General features: G+C 50.0%; 2 protein-coding genes across 8 annotated transcripts; one reads left to right on the top strand and one right to left on the bottom strand.

Moving 5' to 3' along the window:
• Positions 1 to 4,093: 4,093 nt before the first annotated feature.
• Positions 4,094 to 10,460, bottom strand: TMEM138 (transmembrane protein 138). Its single transcript, XM_014866904.3, has 5 exons — positions 9,954 to 10,460; positions 7,456 to 7,723; positions 6,190 to 6,361; positions 4,954 to 5,029; positions 4,094 to 4,681 (listed from the first exon to the last, which is right to left on the bottom strand). The coding sequence occupies exons 2-5, from the start codon at positions 7,581 to 7,583 to the stop codon at positions 4,569 to 4,571; spliced, it is 489 nt and encodes a 162-aa protein (XP_014722390.1). The 5' UTR covers positions 7,584 to 7,723; positions 9,954 to 10,460; the 3' UTR covers positions 4,094 to 4,568.
• On the top strand, positions 10,173 to 19,715 carry CYB561A3 (cytochrome b561 family member A3). 7 transcript variants are annotated; one of them, XM_014866903.3, is made up of 7 exons: positions 10,173 to 10,534; positions 12,979 to 13,086; positions 14,399 to 14,597; positions 15,736 to 15,944; positions 16,611 to 16,765; positions 17,499 to 17,655; positions 18,231 to 19,715. In XM_014866903.3, the coding sequence occupies exons 3-7, from the start codon at positions 14,414 to 14,416 to the stop codon at positions 18,252 to 18,254; spliced, it is 729 nt and encodes a 242-aa protein (XP_014722389.1). In that variant the 5' UTR covers positions 10,173 to 10,534; positions 12,979 to 13,086; positions 14,399 to 14,413; the 3' UTR covers positions 18,255 to 19,715. The 7 variants fall into 7 exon arrangements, with proteins under 7 accessions (XP_014722389.1, XP_070344026.1, XP_014722388.1 ...); XM_070487925.1 differs by having other exon boundaries at positions 10,393 to 10,534; positions 13,979 to 14,597; XM_014866902.3 differs by having other exon boundaries at positions 10,468 to 10,663.
• The last annotated feature ends 1,143 nt before the right edge of the window (positions 19,716 to 20,858 follow it).

The following is a 20,858-nucleotide window of genomic DNA, read 5'->3' as shown; positions in this document are numbered from 1 at the left end:
TGTCAGTTGTCGTAATTTTTACTTTTGGGATTTGTTTTTCAAAAATCATTTGTTTCCGTGCTGAGATTGCCTATCTTTTTATTCACTGAGAACATATTTTCATTGCTGCTTTAATATCGTCCGTTAATTCCAGTATCTGGATCATCTCAGTGTTGGTGTCAGTACTGAACGTTAAATTGTGGAGACTTTGGTTTCTATTATTTGTCTCCAAAGAGTGATGGTTCTTTTATTTTGTCAGGCAATTAACTTGGTTAGATACACACTGCAAACCACACTTACTGGGTGGCCGCTCCAATCTCAGTTTAGATCTTCTGGCTGCCTTGAGTCTGAATTGTGGATGTGTGGCCCAGAGCTTGGGCAGAGATGTGGGCAGACAGAATTTGGGGATTCCTCCCTCTGTGGCTCTTTCCCTTCTGAGATTCCCGCTTTCTCTCCAGTGGCTTCAGTTGCCTTAGCTCAGTACTGTGGCACTGGGATTTTCCACCAGCATATCATACATACCACTTTGCTTGCTACCAAGTTACAAACAGCAAAAATAGGGAACTTCTGGCCTAAGCCTCCTCTTTTGAATGTGGACTCCTCATCAAACATTCTGCCTCCCTTCATTCTTTAGTGTCTTCAAGTAGCTGTTTTTGTATTATGTCCAGATTTTACAGTTGTTTGTGGAGGGGTCATCCCAATAGAATCTTAGCCATTATTAGAAGTCCCTAGGTATAGTGTAAATATTTTATCTATTTGCTCCATATTTCCCTCTATTTTTTATCAATCATAGTTTAAACTCCTTGTCTGCTTTCTCCAATATTTAAATCACCTGTTTATATTTTCTACTTTTACCCTGATTTTAAATAATATGGTCCTATCTCTTGACTTGCTAGTAATTTTTATTAGACCCAGAAATTATGTATAAAAAGTTACAGTGTTTGGAGCCGGCCCGGTGGTGCAGCGATTAAGTTTGCATGTTCTGTTTCTCAGCGGCCCGGGGTTCGCCGGTTCAGATCCCGGTTGCAGACATGGCATCGCTTGGCAAAAGCCATGCTGTGGTAGGCGTCCCACATATAAAGTAGAGGAAGATGGGTGTGGATGTTAGCTCAGGGCCAGTCTTCCTCAGCAAAAAGAGGAGGATTGGCAATAGTTAGCTCAGGGCTAATCTTCCTCAAAAATAAAAAAAAGTTACAGTGTCTCTAGATGTTTTTTCCTTCACTCTTTCCTCTGCTAGGCAGATAGAATGGGGGCTGATCACCTTAATCCACTCAGGGTCTATATAGTTGGAGTCTGCACTGCTATTTTGATAAGCCTACCTGTATCCTCTTGTTCCTAGTAAGGAGCTTTCACTGAAAGCCCTGTGTGTTTACCAGTTTCCTCCCCTGAGTGGGTCCTGAATGCTAGTCATCAGCACCATAAGCCTGCCAAAAATTCTCTTCTGCTTTTCAGAAGTTTGAGGCTTAGCTTTTTATAGCTGCCGGCCCTATACAGCTTCAGAACTTGGTAAATATCTTGAGAAAAAAATGTGTTGTATTTTTAAGCCTCTTCCAGTCCCCAACTTTGTCGCCCCAGCATTATAAGACACTGAGCTCAGCTGGCTTCTCTGTTCCCTGGCTGCAACCCTCTGTCTGGGCAATGTTTGGATTCTTAGCCTCTTGCTCAAATTTAGAATCAGCAAATGCCCCCAGGGAAATCCTGCTGTAGATTGTCAGCTCACTTCCCTATGATTCTCCCTACTTTAGAATTTTAGGCCCTCCAATCCTCTCTAGTTAGCAATTCTCTGAGGCCTTTTGAAAAGACAATTTCTTTTTTTTTTTTTTAAAGATTTTGTTTTTCCTTTTTCTCCCCAAAGCCCCCCTGGTACATAGTTGTGTATTTTTAGTTGTGGGTCCTTCTACTTGTGGCATGTGGGATGCCGCCTCAGCATGGCTTGATGAGTGGTGGCATGTGCATGCCCAGGATTCGAACCGGTGAAACGCTGGGCCGCTGAAGCGGAGTGCGTGAACTCAAACCACTCGGCCATGGGGCCAGCCCCTAACAAGACAATTTCTATATTTTATCTGCTTTTTTTTAGTTCCTGACTGGAGCATTGATCAGCCAGAAACGACTCTAGCCTACTAAAAGTAAAAGTCTCTAAGCACTTTTAAAGTGTTCGTTTCCTTCCTCTGAACTTTGAAAGCTGACTTTCCCCAAGGAGTCAATTTACACGGTATCATAAAAACATATTCCTACTGCCAAGTGAAAAAAAGAAAGCAAAGTATTTTATGGCACATTCCCCATAATCACAACTGTGTATAAAATATATACACTTACTGTGAAGGATTTGAAATAAATGATTGGAGTAGGATCATGGCAATCTTTTCTATGTAAAAATGTTTCTGAAATGTTACCTTGTTTCTAACAAATATATGAGTAAATGCAGATTGTCAAGGAGGGAAGGGAGAAGGAAGTCAGTGGCTGACATGCGGCCGTGGGAAGATTAACTGCATACACCTTTTTATAACTTGAATTTTGTACCACGTGAATGTATTGACTGTTAAGGAAAATAAACATACATATACACACATACTCATCCCAGGGACTCAAGAAGGCCACAAAGTGCCATAAATATTGTGAGTGTTTCCTCAAACAGGCATTTGGTTGTACTCACTAGCTTCAAAGACCACAGAGAACAATCTAGCCCTGATTCATTTGGTGGCACAGAAAATTGCCTATCTTTCAAAGATTGTAATGAACAAAGGGGATTACAATATTCCGTAAGAGCTTTTATGAAAAGATTCAAAATAGGGCTATTGTCATTTTTTTACAGATTACAGTGCGTGTAGATGGTGACTTCATCAGGACTTTTTAGATCACTTGTTCTGATCAGAGGATATGGGGCCTTAGACGATTTGTCTGAACACTGTACCTTTCTTTGTAGTATCTGTTAAAATCTTGACGGCACAGCTGATAACTTATAGTCTCTCTTTCCCCAAAACTTTATCCTAAGCTTCTAAACCAGGGATCAGCATACGGCCTGGGGACAGATCTAGTTTGTTCTTGTACAGTCGTCAAGCTAAGAAGAAATTTACATTTCTCAGTGGTTGAAAAAATCAAAAGAAAAATACTTTGTGACATATGAAAATGACGTGAAATTCAAATTTCAGTGTCCTTAAATAGTTTTACAGGAACACGGCTGTGTTCATTGGTTTACCTGTCATCTATGACTGCTTTCACGTTGCAACAGAGACACTGGCCCTTAAAATCTGACATACTTACTAAGTGGCCCTGCACAGCAGAAGTTTGCCAATGCCTGTGCATTGAATAACAACTTTCACAGAGCGACTTCCTGGTGTGGTAGACTGACTGAATGGCCCTCCCTGTATCCATGCATTTTGCCAGGCAACTGTGGGCTCAATCATATGACTTGCTTTGACCACTGGGAGTCTGAGAGACACAATACAAGCAGAGCCTTGAAATGGCATTGCACACTGGGGCTTGTTCTCCTGCTCCTCTGCCACTGTCATGTGAACAGACCCAGGCTATCCTCTGGAGGATGGGTCATGTGAACCAGAGCAGAACAGCCCAGTCATTCCAGCTGAGGCCAGCTGAGGTCAGCCAGCAGCCAGGGATCCTAGGATCGTTGCAGCTGCCTGGCCAGTCCACAGCTGACACAGACACACGAGCAAGCACATTACCCAAACCCAGCCGCAGTCAGCTGAACCCAAGACTCAAGAGCCACGTAACTGTTGCATGCCACTGAAGTTTCATGGTGCTTGTGACACATTATTCTGGCAACAGAAAACTGGTGCTATGGTCACATGAATTTTAAAAATTCCCTTTGCCAAAATAGGCTAAGGAACATTTTTTATTCTTCTGAGGGTAGTTTAGGCCTCTGATGGGGAGAGAGTCTGAACGAAGCACAGAAATCTGTAACTCCAGGGGTGGGGGTGGGGCATCAGATGATATCTTCAATTTCTGCAAAAATACCATGTACTCATAAAGGGACTCAATAAATACCTGTATTTGCTCTGTGGCTCACTCTGCCCACTGGGTCAAGTGGATGCTGAGGTTAGGACTTGGCATGCCTCTTACCCATGAAGAGATCTATCTAGACGGACAGACTCCACCATTTATGGAAAAACAACTGAATTTATTTCCTATTTATAAAATGTAAAAAACGTGCCTTGGGTATAAAATCTCTATGTCTAAGCTGTGACCAGCCAGGAGCACAGAAATATCCCTCTTTGCATCCTTCAGTCATTAGTGTGTGGTGCAAGGGAAGCGGGGGCTGGGAGCTCGGGCTGTGCCAGGCTAAGCGCAAAGCTTCACAAGGATAAGAGCCACAGAGCCTTCTGTGAGGAACGGTGGGGACAGGAAGGGTCAACACTGAGGCAGGGGGATGATACACTGGCGTCTGTAGTGGGGAACACTGCAATTCACAAGAGGGAGATCTTCCCTCTTGACTGCTGAACACAACGGGCCTGAGCCTGTCCTGGAAAAGTCAAGCTGCTTCCGGATGCAGCGGGCCAACCACTCCCCCTTCAGAACTGCAGACGTGGCTTCCGTCAGGAAGGAACGCCATCCATCAGTGTGATAAGAAGCGGTCACCGTCGGACTTGCAGGAACTCCTTGCGCAGCCATAGAGAGTCCTGGTAGAAGCGAGGATCGCCCAGTCTCACAGCTGTCCGTTTGTAGAAGTAACAGTATAACACTGCCGCTGCAGGTAATAAGCACAAAAGCAGCCTCAGGGACGCTCCTGTATTGGTTTCGGGGTAAGGCCAGAACCTAACAAGGCTGAGAGGGGCCCTGGCTCATGCCTTCCCAGTGACTCCCAGCAAGGGAAGAGGGCAGGAGTCTCTCCTGTTCTTGGCGAGGCTGTCCCAACCATCCCACACCAGCTGTGCTGGGCTGGGCGGCCAGGATGAAGGCCCTCACTGCCAGAGCCGTAGGTGGGATCAAAGTGACGCCTGAGGTTGTTCCGCTCCTTACCTAGTCTCTGGAATACAAACAGCGTTTGAAGTCCATCTGTCCAGACAAAGCGTTTGGAGTTTTTCCAGCGTAAGTTCTGAAGGAGACAGGAGTAGACAAGGAAAGGTTAATGGCAGATGAGGCCCTAACATCTCCAACTTGGTTAGCTGCAGAGATACCACTTGGTTTAAAATCGACTACTCTCACCCTCCTTCTTTCTTTCCAAGACCCTAAGGAGTGTTTCTCAAAGGACCCTCAAACTCCCTTTTTTTTTTGCTGCAAAGGAAATCTCCTTTTAACCCTGAGGAAGTTTGCACTAAGCTATTTATTCCCTTTCACTTCATAGCCTTTGCCAAGGAGAAATGACATATATTATCTCAGGGGTTCAGCGGGTCACTGTCTTGCCTTGAAAATCTCAGGCTCAGCTCCTGCCAGATAAAGGTGGGTGCACTCAGGGTTTAAGCAGATTAGCAGCTTCTTAGTACAAAGCCGGGACCTATTTTGGCTCCAGGGGCCAGAGCAAAGCCAATCCTCTTCAGGAAGCACCTAGAGACTTCGGCACCGCTCTGCTTCTTTCCTGTGGGCTCCGCTTCTCTGTGGAATCGCACGGGCAACCTAACGAAGTTCAGTCTGAGAAGGTGGCTTTTGTACAGAAGTCACTAGAGAACCTGAGGTTTTAATGTGTTCCATCAAAATGAGTACATGAGAAACACGTGGGATACCCAAAGAGACGGAAGAATTTGTGAAGCAGAAATCTGAAACCGTGAAAACTAGATTTGCTCTGAGGCCTATGTCAGAACAAAGGGAGGCATCCTGGAGGCTGGCTCTTCTAGTGTCAGTGATGGGGATGCAGCAGAGGGCAGGAGGCACTGAGGGCAAACAGCACTCTTGCTTGTCCATTTCCCATAGGACCCTGGTGCCTAAGAATACCCTCTATCAACACCCACCTGCCCGAACAGCTAATGATGAAACAGAGTCAACTTTCTGTTTTAGCCCTGGCAGGCCTGTTTGGGGCAAAGGTGAACTGAATGTTCCAGAAGTGTCCCTCAACTCTTGGATAAGGCTGTTCTTCAACACATTAGGTTGCACAAAAGTGCCTTATGAAACTCTCACATGCCTAGCTCCAGGCCGGACCACATTCATTTCACCCGTTGCCTATCAGGGATTCTGTGAGATATAAAAGAATGAGGCTGGATTCCCAGAGAAAAGATATTCCTAGCCATTTAAGGATTCAGAAATTCAGGGTTCCATTCTTACCATGACCCAGACATGAAAGGAGATGCTGAGGGCGAAGTACACGCCTGTCAGGATGATGGTCCCTTTGAACTTATGGAACAGGAGGTTGACCAGGCCAGCCTGGAAGACGAAGGTGTTGAAGAACATGAGGAAAATGATGATGATGTTGAAGAGGATTGCAATATCCTGGATGCTGCAGACATATAAAACAAAGTACAGCCAAATGGAAGCCTGTGTGAGGACACAAGAGCCGGCCCTCAGTCCTAAGGGACACTATGAGATCTGTCCTTCCCTGTGATATAGTCCTCTGAATCCCCCCCAATCTCCCCATGGGCTTTGGGACCCAAATGACATGAAGCTTAAACTACCTGCTGGCCCCACCAGTTGAGTTGCAGTCCACATGCAAGGCCTTCCTGCTCTCACACTCTTAACTCAACAAACCTCCCGGGCACTTGTGAGGAGAGGCTAGTTTCTACCCTATGTCAGAAAATGCTAGCGTCGTCTGTCAAAAAATCTGGTCCTATGAGGCGTTTACATGTAGCAAGACAGCAACACACTTCCCCTGATCTTTGCATGGCTGGTGCCTTGGTGCCATTCAATTTCCAATGTCCCCTTTTCAGAAAAATTTTTCTTTAACCCTGGTACCTAATGTAGCCATCCCCTCCCCACCCACTTTATATCCACTTATGAAATTATCTTTTTTTTTTTTTTAATATATTTGTTGTCTCTCTCCACTAGAATGAAAACCCCATGAGAGCAGGAGCTTGTCAGGCCTAGATTACACCTGGTCTTAGAAGTCCAAATAGAACACTGTCTGGCAGGCCAACGAATACTTATTGAATGAAGGAAGATCATGTTTAAGACTGTGGTTTTCAGTTTTGAACGTGCCTCACGGAGTCTATAAATCACTGTGGAGGAAAAATGCCAACAGTTTCTATTTATGGGATTCACATATATTATTAATATGATTTCCCTTTTAACCTGCCATTTTGTGGTCCTCTTTCATGGCACAGTAAGACAACATTTCAACTCACAGATGGAGAAAATGACAGGGGCCGCAGCCTGACCCTCATTTTCAATGTGCACTGCTCCCCATATCCCAAATCTTTGTCAGAAGTATATAAAAACAGGACCTGTGACATGTCTGTACCATGGAGTACCCGGGATAATGTACGATTTTGTTCTCCCTGATGTTTCTCTGTTAACAACTTTAAAATGCTAAATCACAACGGTCAGGGTCTTCGAACTGCTTGGGTGCAGCTGCGCCGCCCCACCCACTGAACTCACATGAAGAGCACGAGCTGGATGACAGGAGCCATCCGCAGGAGCTCCGAGAAGGAATTGACAAAGAGGTCATAGGACAGCAGCAGGAACTGCAGGGAGAGCACCAGGCTGTAGTTACTGGTCTGGAGCATCTTCCTGCTGCTCTCTTGGGCCCCCAAGGGCGCATTCCACACTTCCTCACACAACGGCTCCTGGCTTTCTCCCCAGCACTGAGGAAGAAGCGTCTGGTTCCTCAGAATCAGAGCTGTTTCCCTTGCTCTAAGACAACAGCCTGTGGAGGAAAAAAGAGAGGTGAGGTTAGAAATTCATTAATACAGTAAATATTTACTAAGGACCTACTATGTGCCAGGCACCATTCTAGGTGCTTGGGATACAGCAGTGAACAAACCCAACAACAACAAAAAACCAACTAGTCACTCCTCCGAGGGACCCTTACTCTCAAACCTTTCTCCGTGCCTGGAACCTTCTAAATGAGGAACTCTTTCTAACTATGTTTGAGTCCAAAGGAATCCAGGGGTACTACAAAGACTGACTGACTGGTCATGTAATAATACTAATTCTAATACTAATTGCAGCAGTATACTTTTCCATAACACTTACAAAATGCCCGGGACTATTCTAAGCACTACCTTTAATTAAATCACAATAATCCCATGAGACAGAAGGTACACTATTACTCTCCCCATTTTACAGATGGGACCACTGAGGCCCAGAGAGGTAAAATACTTTGTCCAAGGTCACACTGCCAGTAAGTGGCAGAGCTGGGATTCAGATCCAGGCAGCCTGGGGCCAGAGTCTGCTCTTAACTACTGCACAAGGCTGCCTTTCACATAACTGATAGGCTGATGCATAACTAGATGGAAAAAATGTTGGCACAGAAGTGAGAAGTGGGGGCTGGCGCGGTGGCGCAGCAGTTAAGTGTGCATGTTTCACTTTGGTGGCCCGGGGTTCGCCGGTTCGGATCCCAGGTGCAGACATGGCACCACTTGTCAAGCAATGCTGTGGCAGGCGTCCCACATATAAACTAGAGGAAGATGGGCACAGATGTTAGCTCAGGGCCAGTCTTCCTCAGCAAAAAGAAGAGCATTGGTGGCCGATGTTAGGTCAGGGCTAATCTTCCTCAAAAAAAAAAAAAGAAGTGAGAAGTGGTGTAGGCAGATAAAGCTAAGAGGAAATAGTGCTCTCCTGCAAAACTTTATGTTTAGCGTTATTGTAGCAACATAGTAGCACCAGGTCTTTCATTTCATATATTCCAAGACCCAGAAGTTGCTCTCACGGGGTGTCCTGTAACTCTCCAGCTGGATCAAATCTATAAGCAAATTTCAAAATGCTATGAAGTGTTAGAAGAGTGAAGTTAAATTAACATCTGTAAAATGTTTTACAATTTACAAACTCTTTTCATATTTATTACCTTATTTAATCCCACACCCATCTCGAGAAGTAGTCTTATTATGCAAATAATTTCCACTTTATTTTTTTTTTTAATAGTATAACTGGTAGATACCTGCATTTATTTCCTTTTGTTTTTGGTGTGGAAGATTGGCTCTGAGTGAAGATCTGTTGCCAATCTTCCTCTTTTTTTTTTCTTCCCAAAGCCCCAGTATGCAGTTGTATATCCTAGTTATAGGTCATTCTAATTCTATGTGGGCCGCCACCACAGCATGGTTTGATGAGTGGTATGTAGGTCTGCGCCAGGATCGCAACCATGAACCCCGGGTCACCGAAGCAGAGCGCATCAACTTAACCACTTGGTCACCGGCCAGCCCCTAATCCCCATTTTACACAGAGGCGCTGAGAGGTTAAGGAACCTCGCCCACCTCACCTGGTGGAGAAGTCCCACCTTACAGGATGTATAAATGTAGTTTCTTTGAGCCCGAGTTTCCTCATTCATTAAATACTATTAACTTTACGAATATTAATTAAATGTAACGAATATTAATGAGCTATCACCTACATATCAGCATCATGCTAAACCTGTCAACCAAGATAATTCCTTTAATCCTCCCAACTACTCTGCAAGGTGGGAAAGAATGATCCCCATTCTACAGGCAAGGACCCAAGGTCAGAGTTCAAGTCATTCATCCTCATTCTATAGGCAACGACACGAGGTCAGAGTTCAAGTCATTCCTCCAGCTCGCATGTGAGCAGAGCCAGGATTCACAACTAGGTGTGACACTAGCCCGTGCCCTTAGCCACCACCTCACAGGCCACCAGAGGGCTGCTGTGGGGATCCGTTATCTGGAACGGCCCCCCGCCCTGGCCACGGGAAGGAGGACCATCTCCTCCGGTTTAGGGCAGCGGTGATTCGCAAGGTAACGAAGCAGTCTTCACAGTCCGTCCACCGCTGCTGCCGCGTCCCCTTTGTCCCCAGAGCAGGTTTCCCCACCCTTCCCTAGCTACTTTAAAATGGGGCTGCTTTGGCAAAAAACCCAAACCCAAACGACAACAACAAAAATTCCGTCTTCTGGTCGCTTTACCTACTCCCCATCCAGCACTCTCACCTGCCAGCGCCAACGTCGGTCGTCATGGGGACCCCGTCCTGACTTCCGGAAACGGGTTTCAAATTCCGGAAGTAGACGGCGGCCGCGGGCTCCGCCTGCGCCGGGCTACCGCCGGTCCTGGCTTTCTCTCCCGCTCTCTGGCCGGCCCGGCCGCCATGTTTGGGCCCCCTCCTTCCCGGGCCCGCCCCTCTGCTGGCCGTCCCAGCGTCGCCGTGCCCTGCTCCCGGCCCTCCCAACCACTGAGCAAAGCCTCTCGTCCTCCCTGCGCGCGGCCGTGCCGAGCGCCAGTCCCTGGCAAGAGGCTTCTCGTCGGCCCGAAAATTTCCGCTCCCACCGGAGATGGGGGGCGAGGGACAGGGTCGCCCCGTGACGGCGTCCCTCGTCCCTGGAACCCTGGGCTTGGAGAAGAAACGCCCGCGGAGGAGCTGGAGTTGGGGTCAGCACCTTGGAGCGCTGGAAGCTGGTGACCCCGCGGCTCCGGACTTCATTTCCCAGACGGCCGCGCGCGCGACCGGAAGTGCCGCGAGCCTATAAGAGGGCGAGCGGACCTCTGCCGCTGGGCTGCAGGGCGGCGGTGCCAGGTGTGTGCGAGCGTCCCAGTGAGACCCTGATTCCACCTCCCAGGAGCCTGGGGAGCTGCGACGCCGGCCGGGTGGCGAAAGGCGGGTCTCGGAGTCCCCAGCCCGGCTGCGTCCCACTGTGGTTTGGGGGTGAGAAAGAGCCCGGGCTGGGAGCTCAGGGACCTGGGTTCGAGTGCTGGCTCTGCTAATACCTCGCTTCGCGCTGTCGCGACCCCTCGCTCGGCCTCACTTTCGTCTTTTAGGAAATGGACACCGTTCTCCGTGCCCTTCTTCCCACAGGTAGTGGTTGTAAAGGCACGAAAGCTCTTCGGAAGTCGCAGTCAGCAGGCGGAGCCCCTCGCCTGAATTTCCACCCAAGATTAGCTGGGACCAAGGGGTCCCAGCCCAGTCAGGGATCGATCCCCGGGTTTCCAGCAGAGGAGTCAGAGATTGGTCTCCGGGTTTCTGGAACGGTTCCCTGGACACCTGAGCCAGACCAGAGCGCAATCCCAAGGGGGTCTGTAATCACTCTGGTCCTAAGGAGGGCCTTATCCAACTCCTGACTGAGTAGGGCCCCTCACTCCTGAGTCCTGACTTTCCGGAAGCTACCCGAGGAGTCCTGGAGCTGAGGGGGAGTGAACTTGGATTCCTGTATCAGCTGTGTCACTCACCTTGGCCAAGTCACTTTGCTTCTTTGGGCCACAGTGTTTTTGATCTGTAAGCTAAGAGTTTAGAACTTGAACCCTAAGTCTGGTTCTCAGCATTCCTAAAGCCCCTATCATCCATCTGGGAAGGGGGAGCAGCACAATGACTTTCTGTCCCTTCATCTATCTGTAGTTCTAAATTATAAACGTACTATGGTAAGAGTTTGGAATAGAGCCTATTCATAAGACCAAGGGCTGAACGGGAAATACCCGTTTCCTACCCTGGGCCTGATCTGTTTTAGTGCAATCCTTTCTGCCAAGGGACTGAGAAGAGTATTAGACTGGAGAGTAGTGTCAACAAACTATGACCTACACAACAAATCTGGCCCACCTGAAGGGTTTTTACATTTTTAAATGAGAAAAATGGAAAGGATAATATTCTGTGATATGTGCAAATAATATGAAACTGAAACTCCAGTGTCCGTAAATAAAGATTTTTGGGAACACAGCCATGTCCACATGTGAAGGTGTTGTCTCTGACTGCTCTTGTACAACATCGGCAGAGTTGATGACATAGTTGTGACAGAGTCCGTATGGCCTGCAGAGCCTAAAATATTTACCATTCTGGCCCTTGCCACAAGTGTCTGCAGACTTCTGCCTTCGAATGGGGCTCTACCTAGTGAGGGCAGAGTAGGAGACCAAACCGGGGGGAGTGCATCTGGAAATCACAGCCCCACCTGCTCTCTTTGAATAAGTGAGAGAATATTCTCCGCGTTTGGATTGCAGTCTTCACTGCATTCTTCCTTTTTCTCTCCTGTTGTGCTCTCTTTCAGGCGGAGGGAGGGCTCATCTGTGTACTGAGCAGTATAACACCGCAGCCCTCTGTCAGGAAAGATCCCCATTGTGTCTTCCAGGTCTGTCCCAGAGCAATAATCAGGAGTCCCCAGCCCGGCTGTGTCTGACTTCTAGGGTAGTAGATACAGTCCGTTTGGGATCATGTTGACTTTTCTGTTTTCATTTTACAAAGGAAAAAAAGTCGTGAAAGTAGATGTTGTCCGATGGATGGAGCCTGCTGACCAAGGGCTCCTTCAAGCTGACTTAAACACGTCACTGCTGGGTGACAACATCTGGTGGCCTGAAACTTCCTCTGCTCTTGCAGGAACTAAGGGGACAGCTCTGAGGCTAGGTAGCAAATCTCTGAGCTCAGTAGTTGAGTCACGAGTCAAAAATTTCTAGGAAGCTGGTGGCATGATGTGCTTGCAGCCTCACAGAAGCTTGTCTTTTCCCCCAGCCCTCAGATCTTCCTTTCTCAGAGATTGCCGCCAACTTGGATCACCTTGTGAGACCTCAGCATCTGTTTCTGGTTAACCTGGCACAGAGAGAGCTGGCATGGCATGGAATCAGGGCCACTGAGAAGCCTGGGCAGGCACAGGGGCCATGAGCTTCAGGTTTTGTTAGTAGTTAGGATGAAATGCTGTGACAATACTAAGAAAAGTATAATACTTGACTCTCACATGTCCTTACATGCATTTTCTCACTGTTTGACCTTCTGACAACCTGTAGTCAAGGAAAAAACATGGGCCTCAAAGCCAAACAGATGAGATTTGAAACTTTCTGCCCATTTGCTGGCTCCTAATGCTAGGTACTTAATCTTTCTGAGCCTCGGTTTCCTCATCTATGAAATGGGCTTGATAACTGCTCACAGAGCTGTCAAGAGGATCATGTGTGTAAATGGGATCATGTGCGTAAGGTTCTAGTGTAGTGTCTGCTCAGAGCTGGCTTTCAGTAAATTATGTCCTTATTATCATGCCTTTCTTTCAGATGAGAAGACTGAGACCGACATGTGTTAAGTGATTTGCTCGAGCTGCCTCCATTCATAAGAATTGGAGCCCAGGACACCACCCTCTTGGCTTGCCACTAGGTCTAAAGGTGAGGAATCAAGTCTTTTCTCTCCTTGGGAGTTCCTGGCTATCTTAGGGGCCTCCTCTTCTCTCTGTTAGCTAGTTCAGATTGAGGGACCTCAACTGCGGGAAGCCACAGTGTCACCTTCTTGGTGTGAGTCCATGGGACAGGGTGACTGCCTTGAGAGCTGGGCCAGGCCGCCTACACGTTAGCTGGAAGCAGGGCAGCCCTGTGGCTTTGTGCACAGGCCTGCTAGCCCTCACAACCTCTTGCTTGGCTTTTTTTTTTTTTTTGGAAGATTAGCCCTGAGGTAACTGCTGCCAATCCTCCTCTTTTTGCTGAGGAAGAGTGGCCCTGAGCTAACATCCATGCCCATCTTCCTCTCCTTTATATGTGGGACACCTACCACAGCATGGCTTTTGACAAGCAGTGCCATGTCCCCACTCAGGATCCGAACTGGCGAACCTTGGGCCGCCGAAGCCAAACGTGTGCACTTAACCACTGCGCTACCAGGCTGGCCCTTGCCTGGCTCTTAAGAGCAGCTGCTCAGGAGCCTAGGCGTTCACCATGCCCGAAACCAGAGTTGGCTTCTGAGTTTATCAAGTACACATGGAAATCTCAAAATAAACTCTTGCTTTCTAGACCATGAGTTCTTGCTTCCTCTTTTCTCCTCTGGACTTTCCCCAGAGGAAGAGAAAGCAGAAGCTGAGGGCTATCACCCAACTCAAGGTGTGAAGTGTGGGGACTCCAGAGCGAAGGCCTGGTCTGACCTCCCCAGTGGGAGGCTTAGCCCCCTAGAGGTCACCATTTGGGGAAGAACTCTCCTGTAGAAGTGGGAGCCCATAGGACTTCCTCCCGGCTGGCCTAAGAGTAGTGTATTTGCGTCTTGGAGATTGTGATTTTTGCCTCTTTCTTTTAGAACCGAGGGCCTGGCATTTGTGTGACCTAGCCTGGATTCTGATTCCTGTCCCTTCCTTTCTAGAGGGTAATTCTTTACCCTCTGGTCCTGTGACGGCAGACTAATCTCAGGGCCGTGGGCCCAGAGCCTTGGCATCCAGCCACAGCAGAGGAGGCCCCTGTTCGGGGCCAGCCCCAGGCCCAAGCTGGCTGGACTGTGTGCTGTCATGTGCTGGGTGGGGCCTCACTCACTGTCCATACTCAGAGGTCAGGCCCACCCATCCACCGAGGCCTCATGGGGTGGTGCCCAGGATGATGGCAGGGCAACGGAAGCAAGAAGTGTCCATCCCTTGGGCCAACAGCGACGTCAGTGTTACTTCCTTTAGCTGGTGTGCAGGGCGCACCTGAGCCAGCAGGGATGTGTGACTTCCGCTTCTTCTAGGAGCGCTTGAGCAGAATGGCTGTGGGACAGTTTTACCTGTCCTGCCTGGTGCTGGGGTCCCTGGGCTCCATGTGCATCCTCCTCACCATCTATTGGGTGCAGTACTGGCGTGGTGGCTTTGCCTGGGATGGCAGCGTGCTCATGTTCAACTGGCACCCGGTGCTCATGGTTGCTGGCATGGTGGTGATCTATAGTGCTGGTGAGTACAAGGTCATTTTGGGAGATGTGCTGTGGCAAGGGCCTGGACGGGGCAGAGCTCCCCGTCTAGGGCTGGCCTTTGTCACTGCTGGGTTTGGGGCTGTGGGGGTGGGGTGTTTTGGGCTGTCTCTAGGCCCAGGTGTCACTTGGAGGAAGAAGTAGTGAGAATGGGGGTATCCGAAAGGGCGCCTTAGCAGATGGTCAAGGGCACGAGTTGGCAAACTTTTTCTGCAAAGGGTGAGATAGTAAATATTTTAGGCTTTGCAAGCCATGTGATCGCACTGCCACTACTCAGGTCTGCTATTGGATTGTGAAGTAGCCACAGATGACATGAAAACACGTGTGTGGCTGTGTTCCAATAAAACTTTATTTAGAAAAATAGTCAGCGGGCTGGATTTGCCTGTGAGCTGTAGTTTGCCCGCCCTGGCTCTAGGGAGTGGGAAGTGGAAGCCCCTCATGGCATAGTCAGGTCCTTAAATGAGGGATCTGCTTACTCTTGCTGGACCCATTTTTGCCCCATGCATTTGGAGCTGGGCCTCGGGTCCCAGGCAAGCCTCACTTTCCCCATTTGTAAAATGGGGATGACGATGACACGGATAATAGCAGCTTGCCCTGTGTAGTTCAGATGCGTCATCCCATTTTGTTCCTACAAGAAGCTGGTGGGGTGGGCTCTGTTGCTATCCCCATTTTACAGATGAAGAAACTGAGACCTAGGAAGAAGATGCTGAATAGCTGTGAGGCAGAGCCAGGATTTGGACCTAGGTTAGCTAACCTTCAAGTCTGTGTTCTTGGCAACTCAGCTCGGTTGTGAGAATTCAGGGTGATGAAATAACGAAGCTGGCATTACTTTTTAACATGCAGAACTGCAGACAGGCTGCATTTATTATTGTGATGATGGCATGGCAGGTCCAGGAAACCTGTTCCTCCCTTTTTCTCGCTGTCCTTTCTCTCCCTGCTTCATGGCTGTCTGTTATCCCAAAATAACGCGAGGATAGAAGATGCTGACTAGTTCACCCCACTATCCTAGCATTTCCCTCCTTCCCATTGGGAGGCTGTGTGGGATCATGTTGGGTGGTTCCCTAATGTGTGGGTGAGCGCGAGGGGAAGAGGCCAAGCCCTGGGACTGCTCTCTCCTGCAGCGTCGCTGGTGTACCGCTTGCCCCGGTCATGGGTGGGGCCCAAGCTGCCCTGGAAACTCCTCCACGCGGCCCTGCACCTGATGGCCTTCATCCTGACCGTGCTGGGACTGGTTGCCGTCTTTTCCTTCCACAACCATAACAAAATCACCAACCTCTACTCCCTGCACAGCTGGCTGGGCATCGCCACCGTCTTCCTCTTTGCCTGCCAGGTGGGTCCTCTGTCCTCCACTGGGTCCCCACTGCTGGATGGCAGCCATGGGCTCCAGTTGGGGATTCGCTTGCATCAGCACCAGACATCCCCTCTGCTCACTGCCTGGAGACGGCCTTGCAGGGCACGTCCTGTAGACTCGGCAGTTTCAAGGCTCTTTAAGGGATGGTGGTGGTTCCCGCCCTCACACTTTCCTGCTCTTACCCGTCACACGGCCCATCTGCCGTCCCAGAGTGCTTTGCACTAACCTTCTCACAGCACGTACCACGCTGACCCTACATCATCTTTCCCCCATGCCCGACTCCCACTGTTCTGTGAACCAGAAGCAGTTCTAGAAGTGCTTTCCATATTCTGAGGTCAGCCCTGCACAAATACAAGGCAGGAGTTTTATGAGCCAGGGCTGGAAGGAGCAGAGACACGAGATGGCTGGGTCTGCGGGAGAGGGGGCTGTAGCCAGGCATTTCCTGTAACGTTCTTGTTTGTGTAAGAGAAACAGACAGACCACAGTGAGGAAGCTAGGTGTGGGGCTGGGGCCGTGCCTGCTGGGAAGGTCGAGTTGGGAAAGAAGGGTGACATTCACTGACAGTAGGTGGCGCTGGTGGGTGGGACGACCCGGTGCCATTGCTCACACACGGTCCAGTCAGGTCCTTCTTCTCCATGTCCACAGTGGTTCCTGGGCTTTGCCGTCTTCCTGCTGCCCTGGGCGTCCATGTGGCTGCGCAGCCTCCTCAAACCCATCCACGTCTTCTTTGGAGCCTCCATCCTCTCTCTGGCCATTGCGTCTGTTATTTCTGGCCTTAACGAGAAGCTTTTCTTCAGTTTGTGAGTGGAATGGGGCCCCCGATTCTAAGGTGGTAGGGAAAGAACAGGGTCTTCAAAAGGTACACCTTATAATCATAAGACCCATCCCAGGGAGGGGAGTCTGTGGGGTTGGGCTCGTTCCTGATCTGGAAGGTAATGCAATTGGTTTTTCTTTAGGTTGAGATTAGTAAATTGGTCAGCAAATATTTACCCAGCATCAGATTGCTTTAGCATCTCCCGTGGGTCAGAAACTGTTCTAAGCACCTTAAATTTAATCTTCTAATGGCCCTACATTGATACTGTTGTCATTGCCACCTACAAATGAGGGAACCGAGGCACAGAAAGATTAAGTAATTTACCTGAAGGCACACAGCCAGTAATTGGCGGAGCTGGGATTTGAGTTAGGATCAGAGCCTGCATGCCTAACCACTACCGTCCCCTATTCTTTGGAGGCGGGGGGTTATAGTGAAAAGCAGAGAAGATTTGAGGTCAGACCTGGATTTAGATCTTGGCTGGGCCATTTACTAGTTACGTGACTCTGGGCCAGTTCATTTCACCCCTTTGTGCTTCAGTTTCTTCACAGGTAAAAAGCCTTCTGTCATAGCAGCAGGGACTTAGAAAGTATATTCAGATTCCAGGTCCAAGATGGTCCTGGGAAGCTGTTCTCAGCCTCTCTTAGTGGCACTGAGGCTCCCACTGGGCGAAAACAGGTGGGAAAGTCTCTCAAGGGCCCACATTGTTTTGTCCTCTTCAGGAAAAATGACACCAACAAGTACTCTAGCCTGCCCAGTGAGGCCGTCTTTGCCAATAGCTTGGGGATGCTGGTCGTGGTCTTCGGGCTGCTGGTGCTCTATATCCTTCTGGCTTCCTCTTGGAAGCGCCCAGAGCCAGGGATCCTGACCGACAGACAGGTATGGGGTCCCCGTCTCCCATTCCAGCTTGGAGAAGGGCTGGGTCTGGAGAAGGGTCATCGAGGAAAGGCTTGGGCCTTGCCGTGAAGAACAACCCATTAACAGGGTGGGAAACCAAGTAGCTCGAAAGTGGGGTGAGGCTGGCTGATGGAGGGCACTGCTGTCCAACCAGCACATCCTGGCCATCGCGGCAAATGCAGCAGCTCAGGCTCAGGGGCTCTGGGGCCTGTCCACTGAGACAGGATGGGGGTTACTCCCCTCCCCAAATTCCTGTGGTTTCATGAGGGGAAATGTGGCCTTACCTTCCCCAAGGAAGGGCTGGAGCATGAGGTGGGGGTGTCATAACTTCTGCTTTTCCAGCTCTGGGCCTAGTCTGTGGGGTGGGAGCTTATCTAGCAGGTGCTGGGTGACAAGTGGAGAGCTTGGAACAGGTTTGGCCTGCTCTTGGCCCCTCGGGCACCTGAGGGATGTGCCGAGGAGGGGTGTATATCAGGCCAGATGTGGTGGCTTGGGCCTGCAGGTCTGGGGTCGTTTGACGTCACACCAGTAACCTGTGCTTCTGCCTATCTTTCCAGCCCCTGTTGCATGCTGGGGAGTGAAGTGGGAAGGGGCCCCCAGGAGCAGTCGGTGTGCGGTCTGGACTCCCCTCAGAAGCTCTGCTCTACCCGGCGCTCCCGTCTGGTTTCGGCAACAGACTTGCTTTGGGCTTCGGGTCCAAACCTCTCCTGGCCTCCGCGTCAGGCCTGCTCTCTCCACCACCTTGCTGCCCAGCCCTTTTCTTGGTGGCTTTGGCTTCTGCACCCTTCCCTGGCATCAACTTCTCAGGTCCTACATTTACACAAAGCCCTTCTTCCCCGGGTGCTCCCTCCGCTTCTGCTCCGTCTGAAGTCAAGCTGATTTCCCCTTTAGACCCCTAGGGATGTGGTAGAAAACCCTGCAGTTCAGAGGGACCCAGGTGCAATCCGTGATGGGGAAAGTGAGGTGATGCGTCCCTTGGGGGTCCGTTTCCTTTAGGCTGCCTGCCATGGGGCAGGCTTCGTCTGCTCTGTCATCTCCATCCAGCCCACTTGGACATGAGACTGGGTGGGAACGCCGTGAGGTGATGGAAGGAGGTGGGGAGAATGGCGGCAGGCCCCTTCTGCAGAGGAGCAGCTGAGGAGCTGAATGCTGCTTGCTGTTCTGTTTCATGTCGCTGCATTCGGTGTCTGCGTGCCTTGTGACCATGTGGCTCTACCTCTTCTAGCTGCTGCTACAGCTGAGGCCTGGATCCTGGTCTTTCCCTATGACTTACAAGCCTGTCACTGTCAGGCAGCCCTGCGAGCCCTGGTAACCTGCTCTCCCAAGAACAGACCACCCGTCCCCAGCTGTCCCAATCGGGATGAGCAGCAGGGGTGCCTCCGACTTCCTGTATACTTCCCGGTGCTGGGAGAGTCAACCTTGCTCTCTTGGCAGGGCCCTAGCCCAGCTCATTTTCACTCTCCAGCTCAGCATGGAACCCGCCCAATTGTGGTGCATTGTCGCCAGCAGAGCCCTGGGTGCCATGACCACCTTCAGAGGTGTTCCTTGCTGAGAAAGTGCCTCACTTGTCCCCACCATGGCTGCCTGCCTGGCCAAACCCAGTCTCGTGTGTTATGCCAGAGTGTGAGCTGTTGGTTTTTCCCCAGAGGAGAAACTGGGGTGGGGAGGGAGGAATCTTGCTCCTCTCCTAAGTGTTGGCCCTGTGGCTTTTCCTGGCCTCTCCAAGTGAGCCCTTCCAGGTCCCAGGCTCCATGCTGCTCTGCGTGGATGACAAGCAGTATGTCACCTGGGGTCTGGAGCGTGCTTCCTCCTAGCAGGTGGCGATGAGGCCGCCTGTCCACCCCAACCCACATGGTCAGATGTAGGCAGGAGGGCTATGACTCAGCTTCCCAAGTAGGTGAATCCTTCAAAGCCACTGAGATGACTGCCGGGCACCTTGGCCACATGAACAGCTTCCCCTCTTTTCCCCTCTTTCCATATGGGCGGGCAGTTCGCTAGTTTATGAAGCTTGATTTTGATTAAACATGTTTTTAAGAATTGAAGCCCTCTCTGCTGAAATGTCTGTGGTTCAGTGAGCTCTGGGCAACCTGTAAAAGCCTCAGGGCAGTTCTGACCCTTGCAGCCCTGGGGAGGGGCAAACCAGAAGGCACCAAAGATCCACGTGATAGTCTTTCTGGAATCGCATGTGACTCCTGGTATGTATGGACGTCCTTAATGGTGAATGGCTTTTGAGCACTTGGTTATCTCACAAAGAAGGAAATGCTGCTTATTTCATAATCTGGAAAGTATGACTTAAAAGGGAAAAGTGACTTACCCGAGGTCACCCAGCCAGGAAATGGCAGAGTTGGGATCCACAGGCCCTGTGTCTGATGCGAGTCTCCCAGCTGTCGGGTGCCTGCATCTGTGAACACTGATAGCTGCACCTTGCGGTTAGGGACCTGTGGTGCAGCTGATGGACAGGGGCCTCTGGGCAGAGAAGCCTAGGGGATTGAGGGAGCCTACAGCCAAGTTTGGGCAAAGTAACTGATGGGGGAACCCCCTTCCCAGTGTGTAGCTGCCACCTGGTGGAGCAGATGACTTGGAAGGAGTTGGGTGTAGACACTAGTGATGATGGTAACTCCCAGTGAGTGAGCACCTGGACTGGTGGCTCTACCTTCGTCAGTTCATTTGAATCCTTTTCCACATCCCCACGAGATGGGTACCATTCTGATTTCACGGATTCCAAGGTGCTAAATAATAGGACCGAGTTTCTGTAGCTGGTTTGAAGCAGAACCAGGATGCAAAGTTGTGTCTATGTGAGTCCACGCCAGTGCCTTTAACTGCTCCCTGCACTGAGTGTGGGCCAGGGGTGCGCTCTACCAGACTCAGCAGCCCCCTTGCTGGCCCAGGTGCCATCCGTGATTGCTCTAGAGAGACCTGGGGGCTGCCTTGGGTGCAGTTTCTGTTCTAACACTGAGCCACAGAATATGGTGACTTCTTTTCCCTCTGGTGTCTCATTTGCTCATTTGATTCCCAGAGAGTCAGAGAATTCTGTTAGTTTAGTGCTGAGAAAAGCACCCCCATCAGGTGTGGTGTGTGTATTGAAGGAGGACAGGAATGGGGACCCCAGTGGAGCCTGCCCAGCTGTGTGGACTCTGCCTTTGGGTCCCAGGTGGTAGATGGGTCATGATGGTTTCAACCAGGGG

Source organism: Equus asinus, chromosome 17 (genome assembly GCF_041296235.1).
Source record: "Equus asinus isolate D_3611 breed Donkey chromosome 17, EquAss-T2T_v2, whole genome shotgun sequence".
NCBI lineage: Eukaryota > Metazoa > Chordata > Mammalia > Perissodactyla > Equidae > Equus > Equus asinus.
This window is presented reverse-complemented; position numbering and strand designations above follow the sequence as displayed.

Bases quoted from the DNA above. Each gene is read 5' to 3' on its own strand.
- TMEM138 (XM_014866904.3), bottom strand. From the start codon at position 7,583: ATGCTCCAGACCAGTAACTACAGCCTGGTGCTCTCCCTGCAGTTCCTG. The intron at 6,362-7,455 runs GTGAGTTCAGTG...ATATGTCTGCAG, and splicing joins ATCCAGCTCGTGCTCTTCAT to CATCCAGGATATTGCAATCC. The intron at 4,682-4,953 runs GTAAGGAGCGGA...TATTACCTGCAG, and splicing joins GTTTGTATTCCAGAGACTAG to CGGCAGTGTTATACTGTTAC.
- CYB561A3 (XM_014866898.3), top strand. From the start codon at position 14,414: ATGGCTGTGGGACAGTTTTACCTGTCCTGCCTGGTGCTGGGGTCCCTG. The intron at 14,598-15,735 runs GTGAGTACAAGG...TCTCTCCTGCAG, and splicing joins GGTGGTGATCTATAGTGCTG to CGTCGCTGGTGTACCGCTTG. The intron at 15,945-16,610 runs GTGGGTCCTCTG...CCATGTCCACAG, and splicing joins TCTTCCTCTTTGCCTGCCAG to TGGTTCCTGGGCTTTGCCGT.